The 19,577-nt window shown below is 38.9% G+C and overlaps 1 protein-coding gene across 1 annotated transcript in view; it reads right to left on the reverse strand.

Moving 5' to 3' along the window:
• Positions 1 to 19,577, reverse strand: part of LOC310917751 (myosin-IIIa-like) — a gene marked incomplete at its 5' end in the record, with an annotated part of 61,731 nt that overhangs the window by 23,055 nt on the left and 19,099 nt on the right. The window contains 7 exon segments of the mRNA XM_083876261.1: positions 2,812 to 3,017; positions 5,857 to 5,934; positions 6,557 to 6,636; position 8,756; positions 8,760 to 9,173; positions 11,454 to 11,509; positions 12,219 to 12,372. Coding sequence (XP_083732387.1) covers positions 2,812 to 3,017; positions 5,857 to 5,934; positions 6,557 to 6,636; position 8,756; positions 8,760 to 9,173; positions 11,454 to 11,509; positions 12,219 to 12,372 — 989 coding nt within the window.

Genomic DNA, 19,577 nt, shown 5'->3' on the forward strand with positions numbered 1-19,577 from the left:
TAAAGACAAATGCATGATTCTTTATTTGATTAATGGAGGGCAATACATGCAAATCCATTTAAACCATTCTTTTAAGTAATAAAAACAATTGCCTGAAAGAAAACATAGCACTGAAAAAACCAAAACAGCATATGAAATAAAGTGCAGTTATTTATACACAGTATTAAGAAACTCAACCTAAAGTGGATGAGTGACATATTGCACACCCTGGAGGGTTTTTTAATTCTATACCAACACCAGGAGGTTTTTAAAAAGAATTTAACCCAAGAAAAGTAGCACACCATTTCTTTCCTGCTCACTACATTCTATGAAAGTGATTTCAGTGGAAATATAAAATAAAATAAAACTATTTTAAAAGCTTTTCTGCCTAAATTATATTATTTCATATTTAGAAATGTCACAAAAATTTCCTATCCTATCTCATGTGCTAGACCATCTACCTTTGAGATACTTAATGTGATGAGATGCATCCCAGCTCTTGTTAGCTCCTTGGAATCAGTTTTGCAGATCCTTTTGAAACATGTAAGTGCCATTGTGACACATTGTCGGAGCCCAGGGCATCCCTCTGGGTGCCCTGGAAGGTCACAGACCTCGGTAGAGAGATCTGAGACCTGAGCAAGAGGTTTTGAAACCTGGACAGGGGGGTCTGTCCAGGGAGGTTGCCTGGCACAGAGCCCAGGAAGACACAGGCTTTGATTTCAGTCCATGGGAAAAACTTCCAATGCAGAGAAGAATTACAAGTCACAAATGTGTAACAGACAGTAGTGTAGTTTATCACCGGGTGGAAAATTTTGTAGTTTTGGGTTCTTAGAATTGGGGAATAAGATGGAGGATTTAGAGTGGAACCCTGGGTTCTTCTTGTTCTCCCTTGGCATCCATTTTCTGTAGTGACGTGGGCACAAGGTAGTTTGAGGGGATTGGGTCAAAGCAGAAATGACCCTTCTAGTACAGTTACTAGGCACTGGTATGAAATTATAAATAATAGACACATAGTTATCTGTATAAAAGCAATGCAATGCCCCATCGGTGGGGAGTCGCATCATGTCCGAGCTGCTGTGAACACCTTGGCCAGGCACAAAGAAATTGTAAAATAAGAAATAATAAACATGCTTGAAACCAAGAGAAAACAAGACCTTGAAGATTCCAATTCATTCTCGTGTCTGGCTCAAAGCCTTCAGAGGGCAAAAAAGACTTGCTCAAACCACCACCTGACTCTCGGGCAAAGAAAACCAAACCCAAGAACACATCATCTGTAAGTATTTAATCTGGCAAACTCATTACTCAGAATTAATTCTGACTACGAAAAGAGGTCACGATGCTCACCCATAAAAATTACCTGTGGTACACCAGCTCAGCTGCTGGATAGAAAATACTTGTTTGTTCCAGGGCTTCAAAATGCTCTGTAACAAGATGAACCATATCTATCTTGGGTTTTTAATTTAAGAAAATTACATGAATTATGTGTGCTACCTGACAGTACATTCTGCTTTTTTCCTTGTTATTCAGCCTTTAAACACAAAGCCTGGGTTTACCAGCTTTAAATGCTGGTAACATTTGCTCATGGAATAATAAAAAAAGAGACAATCGCAATTTCTTATTAACCACCTACAGTTTCCTTTTTTTTTTTTTTTTTTTTTTTTTTGTAAAACACAATGAATTGGCCTATTTTATTATAACCAAACAATGGTGCCATTATCTCAGGTCTACCTGTAACTCTCAACTATAAAAAAAATCCAAACCCAAAACAAGACACACATTTAATAAAAATCCTTTTTCCCTTGAGGGCTGCATTCTCAGTGCCAGAGATCTCCACAGCCTCACTATAATCAGGGGCATGCTCTCTAGAGAGCTACCCCGTTATGTTTACTGCTTTTATCTATTTTACCTGAAAAGTTAAGTTTGGGTTTGTTTTTGGTTTTTTATTAAAAGCTGTCACCAAAAGCTACAGCACATCTTGTAGTGATAACTATCTTTTTCCATGCTGCAAAAAGTTGCTTTCTTCCAAAACAGCAACAGTTCCAGGACTACTTTTTCAAGAAACAGGGCTACAAAAATATTCCTTTGCTGTTCCCCTCTCATCTCATGCACCTCAACACTCTGCTGCTAGCTCTCTGTTTCTAGTGCACTATTTCTTTGAAGTGCTTCTGTCTGAACAGGTGATGCTTGCTTCTTCCCAGTTTTGATCTCTGTACTTACTGAGGCAAATACTCAGGGTCTTTATTTGTAAGAGAGAAGTACAGATTTTTGGGGTGGAGGAAGAGGGTAGTTAAAGGAGTAATAAACTCACATTGAATTCATTATTCTGATTCTTAACAAGGGACTAATATTTAGGAATTATATTTTAAACAACACTATGCACTCAGTGAACTTTTCTGCCCTAGACTAGAAATCCCAAATTATCATCTACCCTCCACAAGCAGATGATGCAGAGTGCTGAAGGTTGGGAGCTAGAGGAACTGTGGTGTTCCTTGGATACTGTGGATGAAAAGTCTTGGCTTTAATTTGAAGTAATAAATTGCTAAAACTCAAGTCCTTGAAGAAACTTGCAGAGTATAAGCAAGTAAATTTTTACCCAAAAGCTCAGAGAGCCTGAAAAATCATTCTGAGATTCATTATCTTTCCCTACCCATTGAAAACAGGTCACTAATCTTGTGCCTGAACTCGTCTTGGTCACCCAGTCTATAACCTTCTTTGACACAGGAAATGTCTTTGTGTTTTTTCAAAAAGACCTTGCCAAAACCACTGCTGGTGCTAAACAAGTACTGGATGGCAATTTTAGGAGACAAAAGAGCTCCTTCACGTTGCTGTTACCGTTTTATGAAGTTAGCGAAGAGTATACGATGTGAGTAGCCCTGCCTTCGGATCCGTGCTGTCTCCAGAATTCCTGTGTAACGCAGCTGGACCAGCACCTTTTCTTTGTCAAACTTGTTTGCCTGCCGGTCGTTGTTTGGCTTGATGCACCTGACAAAATGAGGCTGGCCAACAACCATTTTGGATAACAAATCCATCAGAGAATACTGAAAAAAACAAAAGATCAGAATAATGTACAAAACCATTCACATTTCATTAAGCTGATGCTTTAAGAGTAGATGAAGTAAATGACCGAAAACCAATTCTAGCTTTTCTAAGCTACTAGTGTATACTGCTTGAGAGAAACACTGATTCTAAATAAATGTACCAAATTTCATCCAGGACATTCTCACAGATTTCCATGATGTCCAACATATGACAGAACACTTACACTCTTTACATTTATTTGCTTATCTTGGAGCTTTGTTAGGTAATTACAGCCATTTTTCTTTTTATTGTTGTCACCTATTTGAAGACTCCTGTTCACCCAGAGAGTAAATCATCCATCTATGGATGGGAAGTGGAACAAACCAGTAAATAATTCCTTCATTAGGCTGGAGGAAACTGAGGCTACCCCAGAAGAAGGGCTGGTTCAACTGCTCTGATCTTGGCATATCCTGTTCATTGTATAGACTGATGGTGATACGACAACTGCCCCACCAAGAGGAAACTTCTGAGGAGGGCAAAGCTAGAAGATCACAATTCCAAAATTGCACTTTTCCCACCTTACCAGAGTATCAGGCTAGCAGAGGGGATACAGCCTGTAGCTCCCCATGCCAGCTGAGGGGAATCTGACTGTAAACAATCTTGACTGGTGTTTTGAAAAATTGCTTCATGGGAGGCTCTTATTAAAACACAAAGAGGCTCATTCCTCAAGATTCAACCTGACTCAACAGAAAGAGGCAGCCAGGGGGTAATGCAGCTCAGCAGTAGGTTGGTTACATGAAACCAGTGTAGGACGTCAAGAGCCATATGTTTCCTATTAAAATGTGCAACTCCATTCTGGACAGAAGCTGCACCATGCAGCAAAGTGCTTAATTAGCTCCATCACCAGTGTGCCAACTGAACACAAACAAGTAGGACACGCTAATGGGTATCTTTTTTCCATGCAGTCTGAGGTGGCATATGCTTTTCTCAGTCACCCATAGATTTCTGTGTATGAGTAAACCAGTGGGGCTGAAGGTGAACTTTCATTTAAGAGCATTAGCTATCATGATCTGAGGAAGGATTTTCACTACAGAAAATAGCATCAGAAAAGTGTAAACTTAATTAACTCATTTGCAGCCTCTGATGCTAGAAGTGTTGAATGCACTGAATCATAGCCATTAATTTGAATGAGATTCAATATTTTTTTCCATCTAGAATATTCAAACAGTACATAGCTTTGGACCACCTTGATACCTAAACTGAAATTATTCCTCACAGTTCACAAAAGTTGTGCAACTTTATCTAAAAAAGAGATCTGGCTCCTCATTGTTCTGACATAGATGTAAGTGAATTCCTACAGGTCATAAAATCATATACTGACTTGGAAGGATCTCATCAGGATCATCAAGTCCAACTCCTGACCCTATGCAGGACAGTCTAAGAATCACACCATGTGCCTGAGAGTATTGTCTAAACACTCCTCAACTCTGTCAGGCTTGGTGCTGTGACCATTTCCCAAGAGAGCCAGTTCCAGGGCCCAGCCACCCTCTGGGTGAAGAACCTTCTCCTGATATCCAACATAAACCTCCCCTGACTCAGCTTCATGCCTTTCCCTCAGGTCCTGTCACTGGTCACAAGAGTGAGATCAGTGCCTAACCCTCTGCTTCCTCTCCTAAGAATGTTGAAGGTGACACTGAGGTCTCCCCTCGGTCTCCTCCAGGCTGAGCAGACCAAGTGACTTCAGCTGCTTCTCATACAGCTCCCCTCCAGACCCTTCATCATCCTCATGGCCCTTCTTTGGACACTAACAGTTTAAGGTCTTTTTTATACTGTGGCACCCAGAACTGCCCCCAGCATTCGAGGTGAGACCGCCCCAGAGCAGAGCAGAGCAGAGCAGAGCAGAGCAGAGCAGAGCAGAGCAGAGCAGGACAATCCCCTCCCTTGCCTGGCTGTGATGCTGTGCCTGATGTCCCCCAAGATAGGGTTGGCCATGGACAAGGACTCCCCAGACCCTTTACATGGTGCTGGTCTCCAGCTTCTCATTGCTTTCACAACACACAACCAGGCTGCCCTATCCCAGATGCAGAATTTGGCCACTGTCTTTCTGAAATGTCATATGGTTGGTGATTGCCCAGCCCTCTAATTTGCTGAGGTCTCTCTGCAGGGCCTCTCTGCTCTCAAGGGAGTCGACAGGTCCTCCCAATTTAGTGTCATCAGCAAATTTACTTGGTATTTCTTTGATCTGTGTGTCCAATTCATCATGAACATTCCCTCAGCCACTTTATGCTTTGCTGGAAGAGATGACTAAACAAGAGTTGGAAATTCAGAACAGAACAAACTCTGTGTGCCACTTCAGAAGAAAGTGCTCTTCACTGCTATTTTCTATTTTAGGACCAGCAGCACAGGCAGTGCTTGGGAAAAGCTCTGCTGAAGGAGCCACAAGGATGAACTCTGGGCAGCCTCTGTGCAGTGACCATCAAGAACTTTCTCTAGAGCTCCTGCTTCCAATTAACTTTGCCCTCCTTCTTAAACTCTTCAAGAAATTATAGAATTTCTTGAAGACTGCTGTCCAATCTCCCTTTATCTTCCTTGGTGGAAAAACAAGCAAGTGAAAGAATATTATTGATCATCATACATCATCATGACAGCAATGTGGCTGTGTAATCAAGTGCAGTTAAAGATGAAACATCACAATCTTCTCGAGATATTTGCACTGCACAGACTGCTGCATCATATATGCAGTTCACAAACTCTAAATGGATCACCACTGACTCTAACTCAACAGGTGCATTTCAAACAGTAAAAGAATAAAGATTTGTTGTACTCTAGAAATATTTATTAAAAGATCTGATATCTTACTCTAAAATAAGAAGCAACTGTCTGTGTTTTCATGCTGGTTGTTTCTCTTGGATGATGCCCAGTATCTCCTGCTTCATTCTAGAAGGATGAAGGGAAAAAATTACACTTTTCATCTCTTCAGTTACCCTGTAGTGCCCTTTCCATTGCCCCAAGAAAGCACCCCTCAGAGAACATAAATATTTTAAAAAGTATTCTAAACAGCAAAAGTTACAGCATGATCACTAGCACAAATCAGTTACACCAATATTTTGCTACACAATACACAAACATTCACACACACAAAGGGCACAAGTTGGTAACAGAGCATCTAATAACTGCCACAAATAACTGGACAATGTCTGAGGTCCTGCCTGTTATTTCATCATCACTGTTAATTTGTTAGTTCTCTAAGGAACATGGCTATACTCCAAAACCAATATTTTAATTTCTCTTTTTGCTACAATACAGTTGAGAAATAGTATTTTTTCCCCCGGAAGTTGTTATAAAACTATAGCCAAAAAGAAGGGAAATGTTAGGTTTTTACCTCACGGAAGGAATATGAATTGCACAACACAAAGATATCCAGCTAAACAGAAAAGAAAATAGGAGAGGGAGAAAAACCAAGGAAGGGGTTACTTGCTTACTTTCAATACCAAAACAACTACTGCCTGTCTAGTTTAAATCAGGCTTCAATGCAGAATCACAAAATCGGTTTTCTTACCTTTGTATGACTGATTGATTTTTGGGAGGTCCACATTTGATAACTGATCGTAGTTTTGCTTTTGGTGTGTGCCAGGTTACCTGTGGGAAGAGAAAGCAACCTACCAAAGTGCTTACATCCCATCTAAACTAAGAATGATCCTGAAGCACCTTATTCATACCCCCAGTGCAACCACATGATTATAAAGGTCATGGACTTTTCAGAGCATGTCCTCATTTCCCCTTTAACCCTTGGGATGGAATGAGCTCTGAAGAAGTGGCATGATGATTTTTTCTCCTTCAGCTTATATGTCATTTACTAGATAACAAAAAAACCAAACAGACTTCTGTAGAAGGTAAGATAGATACATCTTAGACCATCCATGTGGTTTTAGCCTAAGAATGTTACTATACTATTCTAGCTCTAATGCTACATATTAGTTAAAGAAAAATGTGCTAATACCCTTTTCCGGCCCTGAGGAAAAGTGATGTGACATGACTCAAGATTATATACTTAAACTCTACTCTTCAGTACTCTTTCAACCCCTTCATAAAAATAAAGTTAGATCTTTCTACAGAGCTTGCTGGAAACTGTCACTATCCTGTTCTTTCTCTGAAGTGTGGCTGGGTATTCCTGGAGGCTACGACCTGACATGGACCAAAATTGTCCCAGGGAGGTATTCTAACCATTAATCAGAATGAGCAGCCCTGTGGGAATGTTTCAGCTAGTCTTCACTGCCTCTGTTTGGTTTACTAGCACAGACAAAGTCTTAAGGCTCTAACTTTGGAATTCTAAGTCAAGCATTACCTTCATTATGATGACTTTGAAGGACTAGGTGTATTGGCATGCTTTACACAGACACTGGTCTTTTCAAGGAATAATGAAAATTCTGCTGAGCTTTTCATCATGTCTCTCTGTGTTGATAAACTTTAACCATTGCTGCATGCTGCCACTGCATCTGCTAATAACATAACATCTCTGGGATCTCCCTCTCCACTGGGAGAGAGTACATCTCTCTGTGCTCAGCTACTATCAGGAAGAGGTGGATAAGAGCTGGAATAACAGCTGCAAGTATGTGTCATGGTAATGCATATGGTATTATGTGATGATATCAAGGCATAAACCTCCCTGGGGTTCAGCTGAATATCACAGGGTGGGAAGGAAAAAGGTTTACTAACAGCTGATTTCAGCTATCTGAAAATGAGGTGTCTATAGGATCCCTCTGTATTCAGTGGAGAGAGACACCTTCAAAGGAGATTTGTCCCATCCCAAGAGAAACACCTTTGATAGGCAAGATGGGTTGGACTTTGGGTAAATGTCTACAATGACTCTGATTCTAGATAAATAACAGGAATCAGAAACCTAACTTTTAGTTGGCTATAGCTGGATGGTTCGAGTCAGTTTTGAAACACCACATGCAGTTTCACAATATTTAACAGGACTAAAACAGCCTTCAGAGCCTGTTTTAGTCCTTCAGTATCTTGCAAAACATTAAGACTTGGGATCAGTTCTTGGAGCCATTTGTATGCTTATTTGGACTCTATGGAAATTATAGTTTAGTATATTAGCAGATATCAACAAGTCAAAAAAGTTCAGGCAAGAGCATCGAGCTCTGTGCTTTCCCAGGAACACACACTTAAAATAAAATTCCAAGACCAAATTTTGCATTCTATTAGCAAAGCTTCCTTTGTAAAGAACAGAAGCCTGGCCAAAACCTCAGCTTCTGTAAGTTATGATAACATTTTCATTTCCATTGAGCTCTTCCAATTTAGCTTTTCTGTTCTGCTTGAAATATGTCTCCCATGTAGTTGTACAAGAAAGTAATGTTGTAAAGTACTTACTGTATGGCATCAATGCCATCACACAGGGAGTACTACAACACAATAACAAACTGGTTGTAAGGAGACTTACCCATCATCCTGCAGTGGAAGGTAGGACACTTTGCAAGGACATAGTTCAAATAAGGTGCAATTTAGGAGTAATTTCTGTAGAGCTAGTTTTATTCCTCCACCTCTACTTATGAATTTCTTGAGGAAGAGCTTACTACAAGGACCACATCAATTACCTATTGTAAAGAACTCTAAGACTGAAAATAGAGGCATGTCTTCTCAGTCTCTGCAGCAGATGTTAGGAACCCCAACCTTTGTTCTCTACCACTTAGAGATAAATTGCACTGAGGCAATTTACATTTGCCCTGTCCCAAACAGGACAGTGACTTACCTCATCCTTCCTGTTCAGTCCTCAACTCAAGAGATGCACTCCACTCCCTGTCTTGATCCCCTACCCTGAAGACAGGACCCTGAAAAAAATCTCTCCCACTTCCTTGGCACTTGACCAGACCAATCCCTCCCTTGCATCTTGAGATGGCTGCAGCTCCGTTCCATATAGATTCCATGGTTGGAAAGTGAAGCCACAAAGTGTGTAATGTCATCAATGAGTGGTCATATGAAACCTGGCAGTGGTCATCATGAAGGGTGGAGAAAACTAAGATCACCACAACAGCAATACCTGTTTTTGTGAGAGGATGAGTTACCAGCTGTCGCGTCAGATTGTTTTCAGATGATCGCAGTAGCAGCACAATATCAGCTGGCAGAGTATCTCTATTTTTGGCTAGGAATCCACTCGCATTATATAGAACCTGTTTAAAAAGTGCATTTATACATCTTCTGGGGTTTTGAAAAGTAATTGTAAATTTAAGCTTTCTGAAATAGGGCTTTTACTATCTCAAGATACACAAATAGTTTTCCAGCCATCAGGCTCACTCTCACTTCTAGTCTTTTTTTTGATCACTGAAAGTTCTACCTTTTCAATACTGAGATATGATGCAAATCACTAAAAGCAAATCTATCATTCCAAAGTTTGAGACATTTATTTTTATTAATGCATGTAGTAGTTTTAACCTGTGTGGATTTATCACCAGGACAAATGTATTGCAGTCCTCCTTTACACTTGTACATGTGGTAATGCACAATTAACAATGCATTTATTTCAACCACATCACACAGGATTACCCATATGACTGTACAATCTTTCTGTGCTATTCATATTATGCTGTACTGGACCCAGGACTTAACACTCTTCCTAGGTATCTCTGCATTAATTTTAGAGGAAGTTTGCAGAATCACAAACTGCATATTGGCAATTGAAATCTCCCTAAAAATTCCAAGAATGGTGTACGTAATTGAAAATGTAACTTCAGGGCTCTATCTTGTTGGTCTAAGGGATTCACAAGAAAACTTGACCTGCCAAGAAGGGTAGAAGATACTGGGATACATAATTTAGAAAAATACATCACAATACAACTCATCAACAGCCTTAAATTATGAAAAAGACTTGTAAAGGAAGAGGAAATAAATTGTTCTTCATCTCCACAGTAAACTGCACCAGGGGTTATGAATTTACATGGCAGCAATGGAGACAAAAGTTAGACAGCAGAAGAAACTTCCTAATGAAAGAGTTTGTTGAACACTGATGGGGCACTGGTGTAATTCCCCATCTTCAGTGGCTGCTAACAGGATTGGTAGAGGGAGATCTGGCTTTCCACTCCTTGCAGTGAGTTATGCTATGCTGGTGAAGTGGAACTCAGCTGGAGAGGAGGTTCAGAGGAGTTACAAGAGGCTCTATGTAGCTGGCTCTCTTACATAAGGGGTAAGGCATTTTCCATCAGCTGATGGGCAGTATTTGTCTCTTCCCAGGCCAGCTGCTCCAGCACTGTACAGACCCAACATGGTTTCCCATGTGAGACATCAGCGCTCGCTCTGTACCCTTTAAAAGAGCTCAGAAGGAGGTGGGAGCTCCTGCTTTCCCAGGGCAAGGTTCAGGTGACCAGAGTCATCCTGCTGCAGTGTAACAGCAGCTCCTCCTGTGTTTGCAGGGCACGTCCAGCCAGTCACCTTGCATGGGAAGGAAGGATGCTGCTCACTGAATGAAGCAGGAAGCAGGGCCTACACTCTCTGTCTGTCTGTCTGATGACAAAGTACAGAACTAAGAAAGGCTGATGGTGTGTAGGAGGCAGTAGAAAGAATGGAGCTGGGTCCTGGTTAGAAATAATGGGAACAAGCATGGTGCAGGACTTTGAGGAACTAAGGGGATGAGCACTGAGTTACATTACATACCAGTTATGTTTTAAGTCTTCTATACTACAGTCAGTTCATTTACCTGGTGACATTTAAGAAATATACACTCCAGCTATTGCTTTTTTTTTTTTTTTTTTTAATGAGGCATAATAACTTTTCAATTTACTTTTTATATGTAAGGCACTGCCAGCATTCCCATGTCTGGACTGAATAGACAATTGTTGAGAAACAACCCACGTGACCTCTTCTACTTCCTTCCAGCCCTAGCATTCCACAATCCCCAATTAACATCATCAGGTGTCTTACCTTTCCTGCATAATGATAAATTCCAAAGGTTAGATCTACTCTTTTGGGTCTCCAAAAATATTTTGATTTCAAATTATCTTCAAATTTTTCTGAAAGACAATACATAGCTTATCTTACTGGAGTTACTATATAATCATTCTCTTCTGAAGCTGTATCCCTCCAAGGATATTTCCTGACTTCTCAGCCAATGCAGAGGCACAAAACAGACACTGATATTTTCAAAGACAGAGATACCATAATGGTCTTGTAACAAAAGACACTGGATGGAGAATATGAGAGCTCTTGGAAAAGTTACTTACTTTATTCCAATTTTTTAAAGTGTTACCTCAGAAAATCATGGAATCATAGAATCATTAAGGTGGGAAAAGATATCTAAGATCATTGAGTCCAACCCTTAACCCAACACCACTCTGTTCACCACTAAGCCATGTCCCCAAGTGCCACATCCACATGCGTTTTGAACACTTCCAGGGCTAATCTTTCCAAGATTTTGATCTAAATATATGAAACAACGTAGAAATCTTTCCTAAGGATACCTTGAGGAGTTGTGAGGAAACATTTACTGGTTGATTGAGTGCTTCTGTGCTGTAGACTAAAAAACATGAGGATAAAAGAAGAACAAGCTCGTATAGTTGCTTTAACATGGGCATTGTTACTGAATGTTATTAGGTTTTCTGTTTGGCTAAACCTCTAATCTGACACTTTGCACATTCAAAAATGAGTAAAACCAGGATTTATTTGCACAGAAATACCACTGAAATAATGAAGTCAATGGTAATTGCAGCGGCTCAGCACTGACATATTCAGGATCTGAATTACAATGACTTCAGATGTTTTAATTTTAATTTGTGAATAGAAAACACTCAGAGAGCATAATTTGCTGAAAAGCACTGAAGCGTGTTTGCAGTCATTACTCTTAAAAAGTATTAAACTTCTTGCTCAGGTACTGCTCATCAAAAATCTCAGAACTGAACACGACTGAACTTTGCAAACAGTGTTCTCAGTCTATGAACCTTGAGTTTTAATTCAGTTTGATCTTTACTTTTCAAGCTCTGCAGCAAAAAAATTCCTGAAGGGGGGAGAACTTGAAACCTGGATCTGCAGCTTAGGTTCATTTGTACTCTTGATGTTTCTCTATGAACTTCAAGGACAAAACCATCCCATGTCTCCCTCAAACACACTGTGACACTGAAATGGGGGCTCACTAAAAGCATAACTAGCATGTAGTCTGAATTGTACATGCCAAACAGAAATTGAACAGAAGACAAGCTGTAAAACTGTGAAATGAACCATTTACTTACCTACAAGTGTCTGATCTGTTGCTTGTGGGAATCGACTTTCCTCATCCAGCAAAGACAATAAACCCATTGGTTTCTGCAGGAACATATCCAGGAGGGGCCTGTTGTCCTCATATTCTATCACTCTTGCATCAACACCTTCATAAAGGTATTCATTCTGCAGCAAGAAACAGAAGGCATGCTTTGTCTGTGTATAATGAACCACTTCAGAAAATAATTAACTCATTGTCAATTGTAGCAAATGAAAACTACATTGAGAAAGTATGCCTCAGGGTTAAAGGCATCAAGGTTTTGCAGAAACAAATGTCAGCTGGGATTTTGGGTTTGAATATGTAAGTTCAATACTCCTATGGCATATTTGGTAAAGTAAGATATTTTACATGAATAGCAAAAATTAAAGAAACAGAGTTGAAGAAGACAAAGTATATTGTTTGTAAATAGAGACCTCAGGGTCTATTTATTTCCCAGGTCTGAAATGTAGAAAATTTATTAACTATTTAGAGCTATATTTACATTCCCAATTCATTGCTCAGATCTAAGTGATGGCTAAGATTTACAGAAGTGACTACAGGTTTTAGTGGCTTTACTTGTTTGATCACCCTCCTCAAACACCTGGAAAATTCTTATGTGGAGAAGAAAGGTGCACATACTGTCTAAAAATTAAAGGATTGTGTACATACTTCCTAAGAATTAAATAAATTGCCTTAGATTTGCCTCTAATATATTTTCATTCCTTTAAAGGAACTAGGGAAAGGTATTCCCTAAGATTTAAAAACAACAGAAAAGCTGGTGGGATGGACTTCTTTCTTTGCTTTTTTTGTTTGGTTTGGCCTGGCTGGTTTTTCTCCTGAAGACTGCAAATATCTCTGGATTCCTCCCAGACTAAAAAAAAAACAAATAACAAATGTGTTCACAGTATTTTGTGATGGTTTTATCTTGAATATAATTTAGATTATAGCTGGAGAACACAAGAATGACCTTCCTTAATCCTTTAGCAAGGCAGAAGAGATCTGTGGATTTACCAAGAGAAGGTTGCTCTAGGGACTGCCATGCCCCATTATTTTTGCTTGCATTAGGTAAAGCAGTAGCAGTTATCTACCGCACAATGCTGCTGCTTGTGCCAGGGCTTCCTTCAGTCCTGTGCAGGCTGCACTGTGAAACACAGAGCTTTTGATCTACTTTAAAAATCATCTCTCTACCAAAGGATAGGACTTTATTATAAGTGTTGTATTAATTTATGGTGTTAACATTACAGTTTTGCCATCCTGAATTCATGCTAAGAAGAGTGTCACAAAAATGAATGATGGCTAACATTAATGAGTTCAAAGACCTTTAACCTTGGAAGACCTTTCCTTATGTGTCGTTCACTTGAGTCTGAGTGAGTGAAGAAGGCAACACATTAAGCATTTAAAAAAGAAGTTCTCTTTCATATATAATAGGAAAACACCTGTTTCATACCTCTTAATCTCAGAGGAACAGCAAAAGGCATAAAATCAATAAGATTTGTCTAAAAATACAGGCATTAAAAAAAAAAAAAAAAGATCTGCTGATCCATTTGAAAGAGGACACAAAATATATACCTAAACCCTTCCAGTATCCACATTGGTGTAATTTCCCAGGACACTCTTCACTCTAATGATAGGTTATAATTCAGTTTATATGCCATACAAGGGTGTAATCAGTAAGAATCTTGCCTACAGCCCCACAAGGGCTCCTCATTTGAGACACATAACATTAAGCTCATCCGTGTCTTCCCTGAAGCAGTGGACAGGTGTTTTGCTTTTTATTTAATCAATGACCTGAGTAGCAGGACAAGACAGGAGAGTAATAAATGTATCACTGATATAGGTGAGAAGTTAATTATATACCTGTAGGAGCTGGTGGCAGAAAGAGAATGAGTCTGTGTTATCTTCCAGAGATAACATGGGAGTAGGGGCAGTTTAACTGAGGGCTACAGCTGCACTGACACACAGATGTTCATGGAACCAGCTGTTACTGCTTAGGATTATCTAGAGTGCCCTTATGAAGAGGGCAAGGGGAAGAGACTGCTCAGGATGGATCTATCAGAGGAGAGTGTCTCTGTGACACTCGAACATCCTCAAACAAGCACTCACAACCAACCTGTCTAATCACAGACTTTTTCCAACTTCAAGTGCTTGTGAGAGAGGCTGGTTTAGAGAACTGATAAAAGTGTTCTCCTTGAAAAAGAAAGGAACTCTTAGTAGCTGTAATACCATGCTAACAGCAACATCTGCTCCCCTCCCTGCCCGGGCAGCCCACAGGGCCTGACCTCCAAGCCTGCAGTGTATGTGACCACTCAGTTTGTGTCCACCCTTTGTGTCACCATCCTTTGCATCTCAACAACTGAACGAGTGTCAGCCCTGACAGTTTTGGTAATGCTACCATCTGCCCAACAGGATATGAAGGAGTTCACTCCATCACTTCCCACGGGCTCCTGAAGGACAGCTGATGACTAGGCCAGGCACTGGTGTGACAGATGACTCAGAAATTATACTGTACTACATTTTCTGATGCAGTGCTGGTTTCAAGCACATCATCAGGATACAAGTAGCAAGTATAAAAGCTTTAATGATGGACATCATAAAACTGTAATGAAATAGGTCTGATTCGAATTAATGAGATGAATAAGCTCCAGGATTTTGTAATCCCCTGTGATGTTTTGAAGAAAGCTCCACAAAATAGCTACTTCTTAAAATTCTAAAGCATAACCATTATAAAGTATTCCTGTGGATAGGATGTCAAAAGGAATCGCTGAGTTACACTATTAATTGGGATCCCATCTCATCTTAGTATTACATGGTATCTTTCCTATGATCAAAACTATGTAACACTAGCTTGTATCACCTGGTTTCAACGGCAACAAAAAAAATATTAAATGCCTTAGGAAATGGTCTTCATGTTTAATAAAGTAATGCCATTTTGCTGAGAACATTTTATGATGATACTTTGGTTTAAATGAGGACACCAGAGACTTATTCAGAAGGAACCTCTTCCAGCTGAAACTAGAAGATTAAATTGTCATGAGACTGTAAAATAAACATTGCATACATTTAATGCAAAAAGTATCATCCTTCCAACTGTCAGCAAACTTGCTACTTTCCAAAATGTTTTAGCTATCTGTCATTACACCTTTTACTTCTTATGGGGGAATGACAAATGGGAAAGGGATGGGAAGGCTGTCTTGCTGGACAATGTGACTTGCAGATCACGGAGCTGACAGAAATTAACTTACATCAGTATCTAATATGTAAGGGGAACACCTTGAAGGACAGGACTGAAGGACGAAGAGTTCTGCCTTGCTTTATATTAACCAAAAAACTCCTATGTGCTAGCAAAACTAAAAGTAGTGACTTAGTTGAGAGGCCACATTCTCTCCCCAGTCAGAAGAGATAGGGATATATCTGTTTGTCTCCATTGACTACTGGGAATCTACACTACCTTTATCTTAAACTGTATCCCTACTTCAGTCTTTCTGTTAAATTAGTGAAAGGAGATTGCATTCAGGCCTAAAAATCTTTATTCCTTTATTCTTAAATGCAAAAATTAAGTCACCAATAAATAATAATCTTAATTTTGACTTGAGTTCTACATGTTGGCCCACAGACACTCCACTCTAGCTGACACCTTGAGCCTCAGGTTGTGATAGTACCACTGGTCCTTTTTTCTACCCCTGTCACTACTCTGGCTTTTTTTTTTTTTTTTTTTTTTTTTTTTTTTTTTTTTTTTTTTTTTGAGGCCACACTTCCAAGAAAAGCAAAGCAGTGAACACTTTTCAGATTCAGCTACAGAAAATGGTAAAACAATGTCACCTGTAACACTGTAACACTGAAAGTACAATTCAACCTGATGAGTGTATTTACTACTTGGCTTCATTGGTCAAGTTGCCAAAATATGATTCACCTTCTATGATGAGCATGGGTTAATGACAAACTAAACTATAATCAACTGATTTAGCCCTCAACTTTCCACTAGATGTGTCAAATTTCATCAAATTGCACGTGATACGATATTGAACAGGGCAAAATAGGGAGAAGAATGAAAAAACAATGTGTCTGTATATTTTATGTCTCTTGAGGGAAGTGTAAAAGGATTTAAATTCTTCAGACTTCCTTGGGTCAATCTACAGGGTTCAATGCAGAGTTGTGTTACAGATTTCTGAGGCAGCACAGGGCTACCTGACATGTCTGTCACTCACTGCACAGGGCTGCAAAGAGACACTAGCCTGGGTCTGCAGTGAGAGGATAGCTCCAGCAGCACAACAATCAGGGCTAATGGAAAGTCAACACAAAGGTCTTGGTGACTTCTGCCATCAGCCTTCTCACAAATATAATTTCTGTCTTTTAGAGTCTAAAACACAAAGCCTTGCATATGAAGTTGTTTGTAAAGTCAGGCAGATACTTCAGCAAAGGGCAGAGGTCATCCTAATGTTTGTTTTTTACATCAGTGACATTTTTTATTTAAATTTACAATTAAAGTACATTACTGATGTAAACATAGGAGAGTCCTTACAGTGAACAAAAGAGATTCTGAAGCCACCTGCTTTCTCAAAGGCTGTTTTTGTGTGTAGAACTGGGACAACCATGTAATAAATAAGTGAAAAGTGATGTCTTATAATGACTATGAATCATACCACAAATCACTCTGTGCCATTGGGTTGTAATGCATTTCCTGTCTCTGAAAGGGAGAGATTTACACCCACACCTGTATGAACTTAATCTATATAGCTCCATCTGCACTGCTGTAGTAATATCTTTGTAGACTGGTACAAGATAATATAATGAAGCTTGATATAATTAATCTGATGTAGTGGTTTGATGTAAATTAAGGTAGACAGTCACTTGGTTGGTATTACAGGCTGGATGTGGACACTTGTAATAGAAATATTAGGACTGGTATAAATGAAATATGAATGGGAATGTCCACATAAGCATCATAAAAATAGTCTTAAAAGAATAGCTGTGTGATAGCCTTTGATTTGAATGAAGAACATTTGTTCATAACAATAACACTGAGCAAAGAGCTCCTTACATCAAGAACAGAAGGCCTTCGCTGACATAAAAACACAATGCAGAGTGTTAGCAAGTGGAACACCCCCTAAACCTGACAGCAGGAGCATGACTGTGAGGTTATAGCACATCACACACAATTTTCTTATGTGCCCACCAAGGAAATGGACTGTAGGCATGAAAATATATATATTCCAAAAAAGTAAATCTTTAGGCCTTGCCTAAAAATTACAGATGCTGAAGTAAATAAGGGTTTGAGGCAAAGAACGATTGCTAAAGGCTGTAAAAGATATGTCCAAAAGCCATTTCAGCAAGAAGAACCTATCAGACATGACGAAGACTTGCCAGCTGGTGTCCATTATTCTATATGTCACTCCCAAATTTTCTTGGCCAGACCCTTTGAACAGACATACAGCCGCCCACACACACCCACATGTGCCATGGTGCATTCTATGTATCTGTGAGTCAATGAAACCTAGGAGAAAACGTATGGAAATGGGTAAAATTTATGTACTTAGAGATTCTGTGAGTAAAGATTATCTTCCCCTTCCATAAAGTCTGTAGTTGTACTAATTGCCTACAGGGAAAAATGGGCAGATTATATATTGTCAAAATAAGAAGTTAGTTTTCCCATCATCTGCTCAGTAGCAGAAGAACCACTCTGACCATGGTGCAGCAAGGCACATACAAGAGAGTAAATTGTTCCTACTACATGGTGACACCACAAACCTCTGCATTAATATTGGTCTTGCCAAAAAAGCTCTGTAACAGGATACCTAGAAGCAAGTAAAGACAGATTACACTGAACTTGACTCTGATTAAAAAAGAGAAGGAACATTAAGACAATATTTGGGTGTACAGGAATAGAGCTAGGAAAGCCAAGGCTGGTCCCTCAGCAACAAAAGGCAATTAGGGAGAACGTGGTCCTGCTGCTGAACAAGTTTGTGAATGACATAGAAAAGGCTGAGATATTCAATGCCTTCTTGCATTGGTCTTGACTGGTAATCCCAGGTCCTTGAGACCAGGGGAAAAGTCTGGAGCAAGGAAGACTTAAACTTAGCATGGGACAATCAAGTTAGTGAACATTTAGGCCAAGTGGACATATGCAAGTGCATGGGACCTGGTCAGTGCCTGAGTTTGACAGGAAAAAATATTGTTGCTGCAGTCTGTGCTATTTCCATGTCCCAACTGTTAGAAAAAACAATAGCCAAGTGCTCTTTTTTGTGAACTTGTGTACTTTGTAAAGAAGATGCCTAAGTAATTACAGCAAATCAAGTTAATTTTTCTTTGGATTTTAGATGACATTAAAACCAAGGAAACAGTTAAGTTGATAATCTTGCACATAAATCTATAAAAACAACAAAAGATACAAGGCTGCAAGACAACATTTCCTGAAATAATCAGGAAGAGGATAAAACATTGAGCCATTAAAAAAATTGTCATATTACACATAAATATATATACCTCTAGACTGACACATCTATGTACACACCTGTATACATGGACACATTCCAAACTTGTATCTATCTCATCCTTAAACAAACAGTGATTAACACTGACAAAATACTCTGTTTCTACTAACAATTAAAATTATAATTCAGGAGAATTTTCATCCATGTATCATAAACACCAATAATTTCAGTAAAACAGCAAAAGTATAATTTCACCTATGGTTTAAATTCAGTCTGTTCTACCACAGAGAATTCTGAAATATTTCAATTTTCAGCAAGATCTCTTTTTTCCCCTGAACATGTTATTTCTTCAAATATTGTTATTTGAAGAAATATGATTTAAAGAAGAAATAATGATTTAAAGGTGCTTAATTTAATTCTACTGGAACTATTTACAAAGCTGAGATTATTTTTTTGAGGCTTTTCCCTCTCCTCTTTAAATTCATAAACTTTTATATTTACAATGCTATTCCTTTGCTCTGCTTTACAATGAATTATTTAAATTAAATCCATCATTATTTAGCTGAGATGATTTAGATTCTCAAGGAAAACAAAATAATTGTGAGATCTGCAGTTTTTAATAATGGAATTTCAGTGTTCATTAAGCTTATTAGTAAACTATTATGAACATTGCACTTTCAAAATTTTGTTACCAGTCATTTACTTTTTTACTAGAGAATCATACGTTACGACACTCATTATTCCTCATGAAAACAACATTGCATTTGCATCAGATTATCACAGTGTTATGTTGCTTAGTTACTGTAAATTTCAAGTTTAATGCATTTTATGTTGGCATTTTACTTGCAAATAGCAAGCATTGCTTCATGGAAAACATACTTAAAAATATTTTTATAATGTGCTATTTACAAGCTATTATGGAG

This window comes from Zosterops lateralis (assembly GCF_965231275.1).
Source record: "Zosterops lateralis genome assembly, chromosome: 1".
Taxonomy (NCBI): Eukaryota; Metazoa; Chordata; class Aves; order Passeriformes; family Zosteropidae; genus Zosterops; species Zosterops lateralis.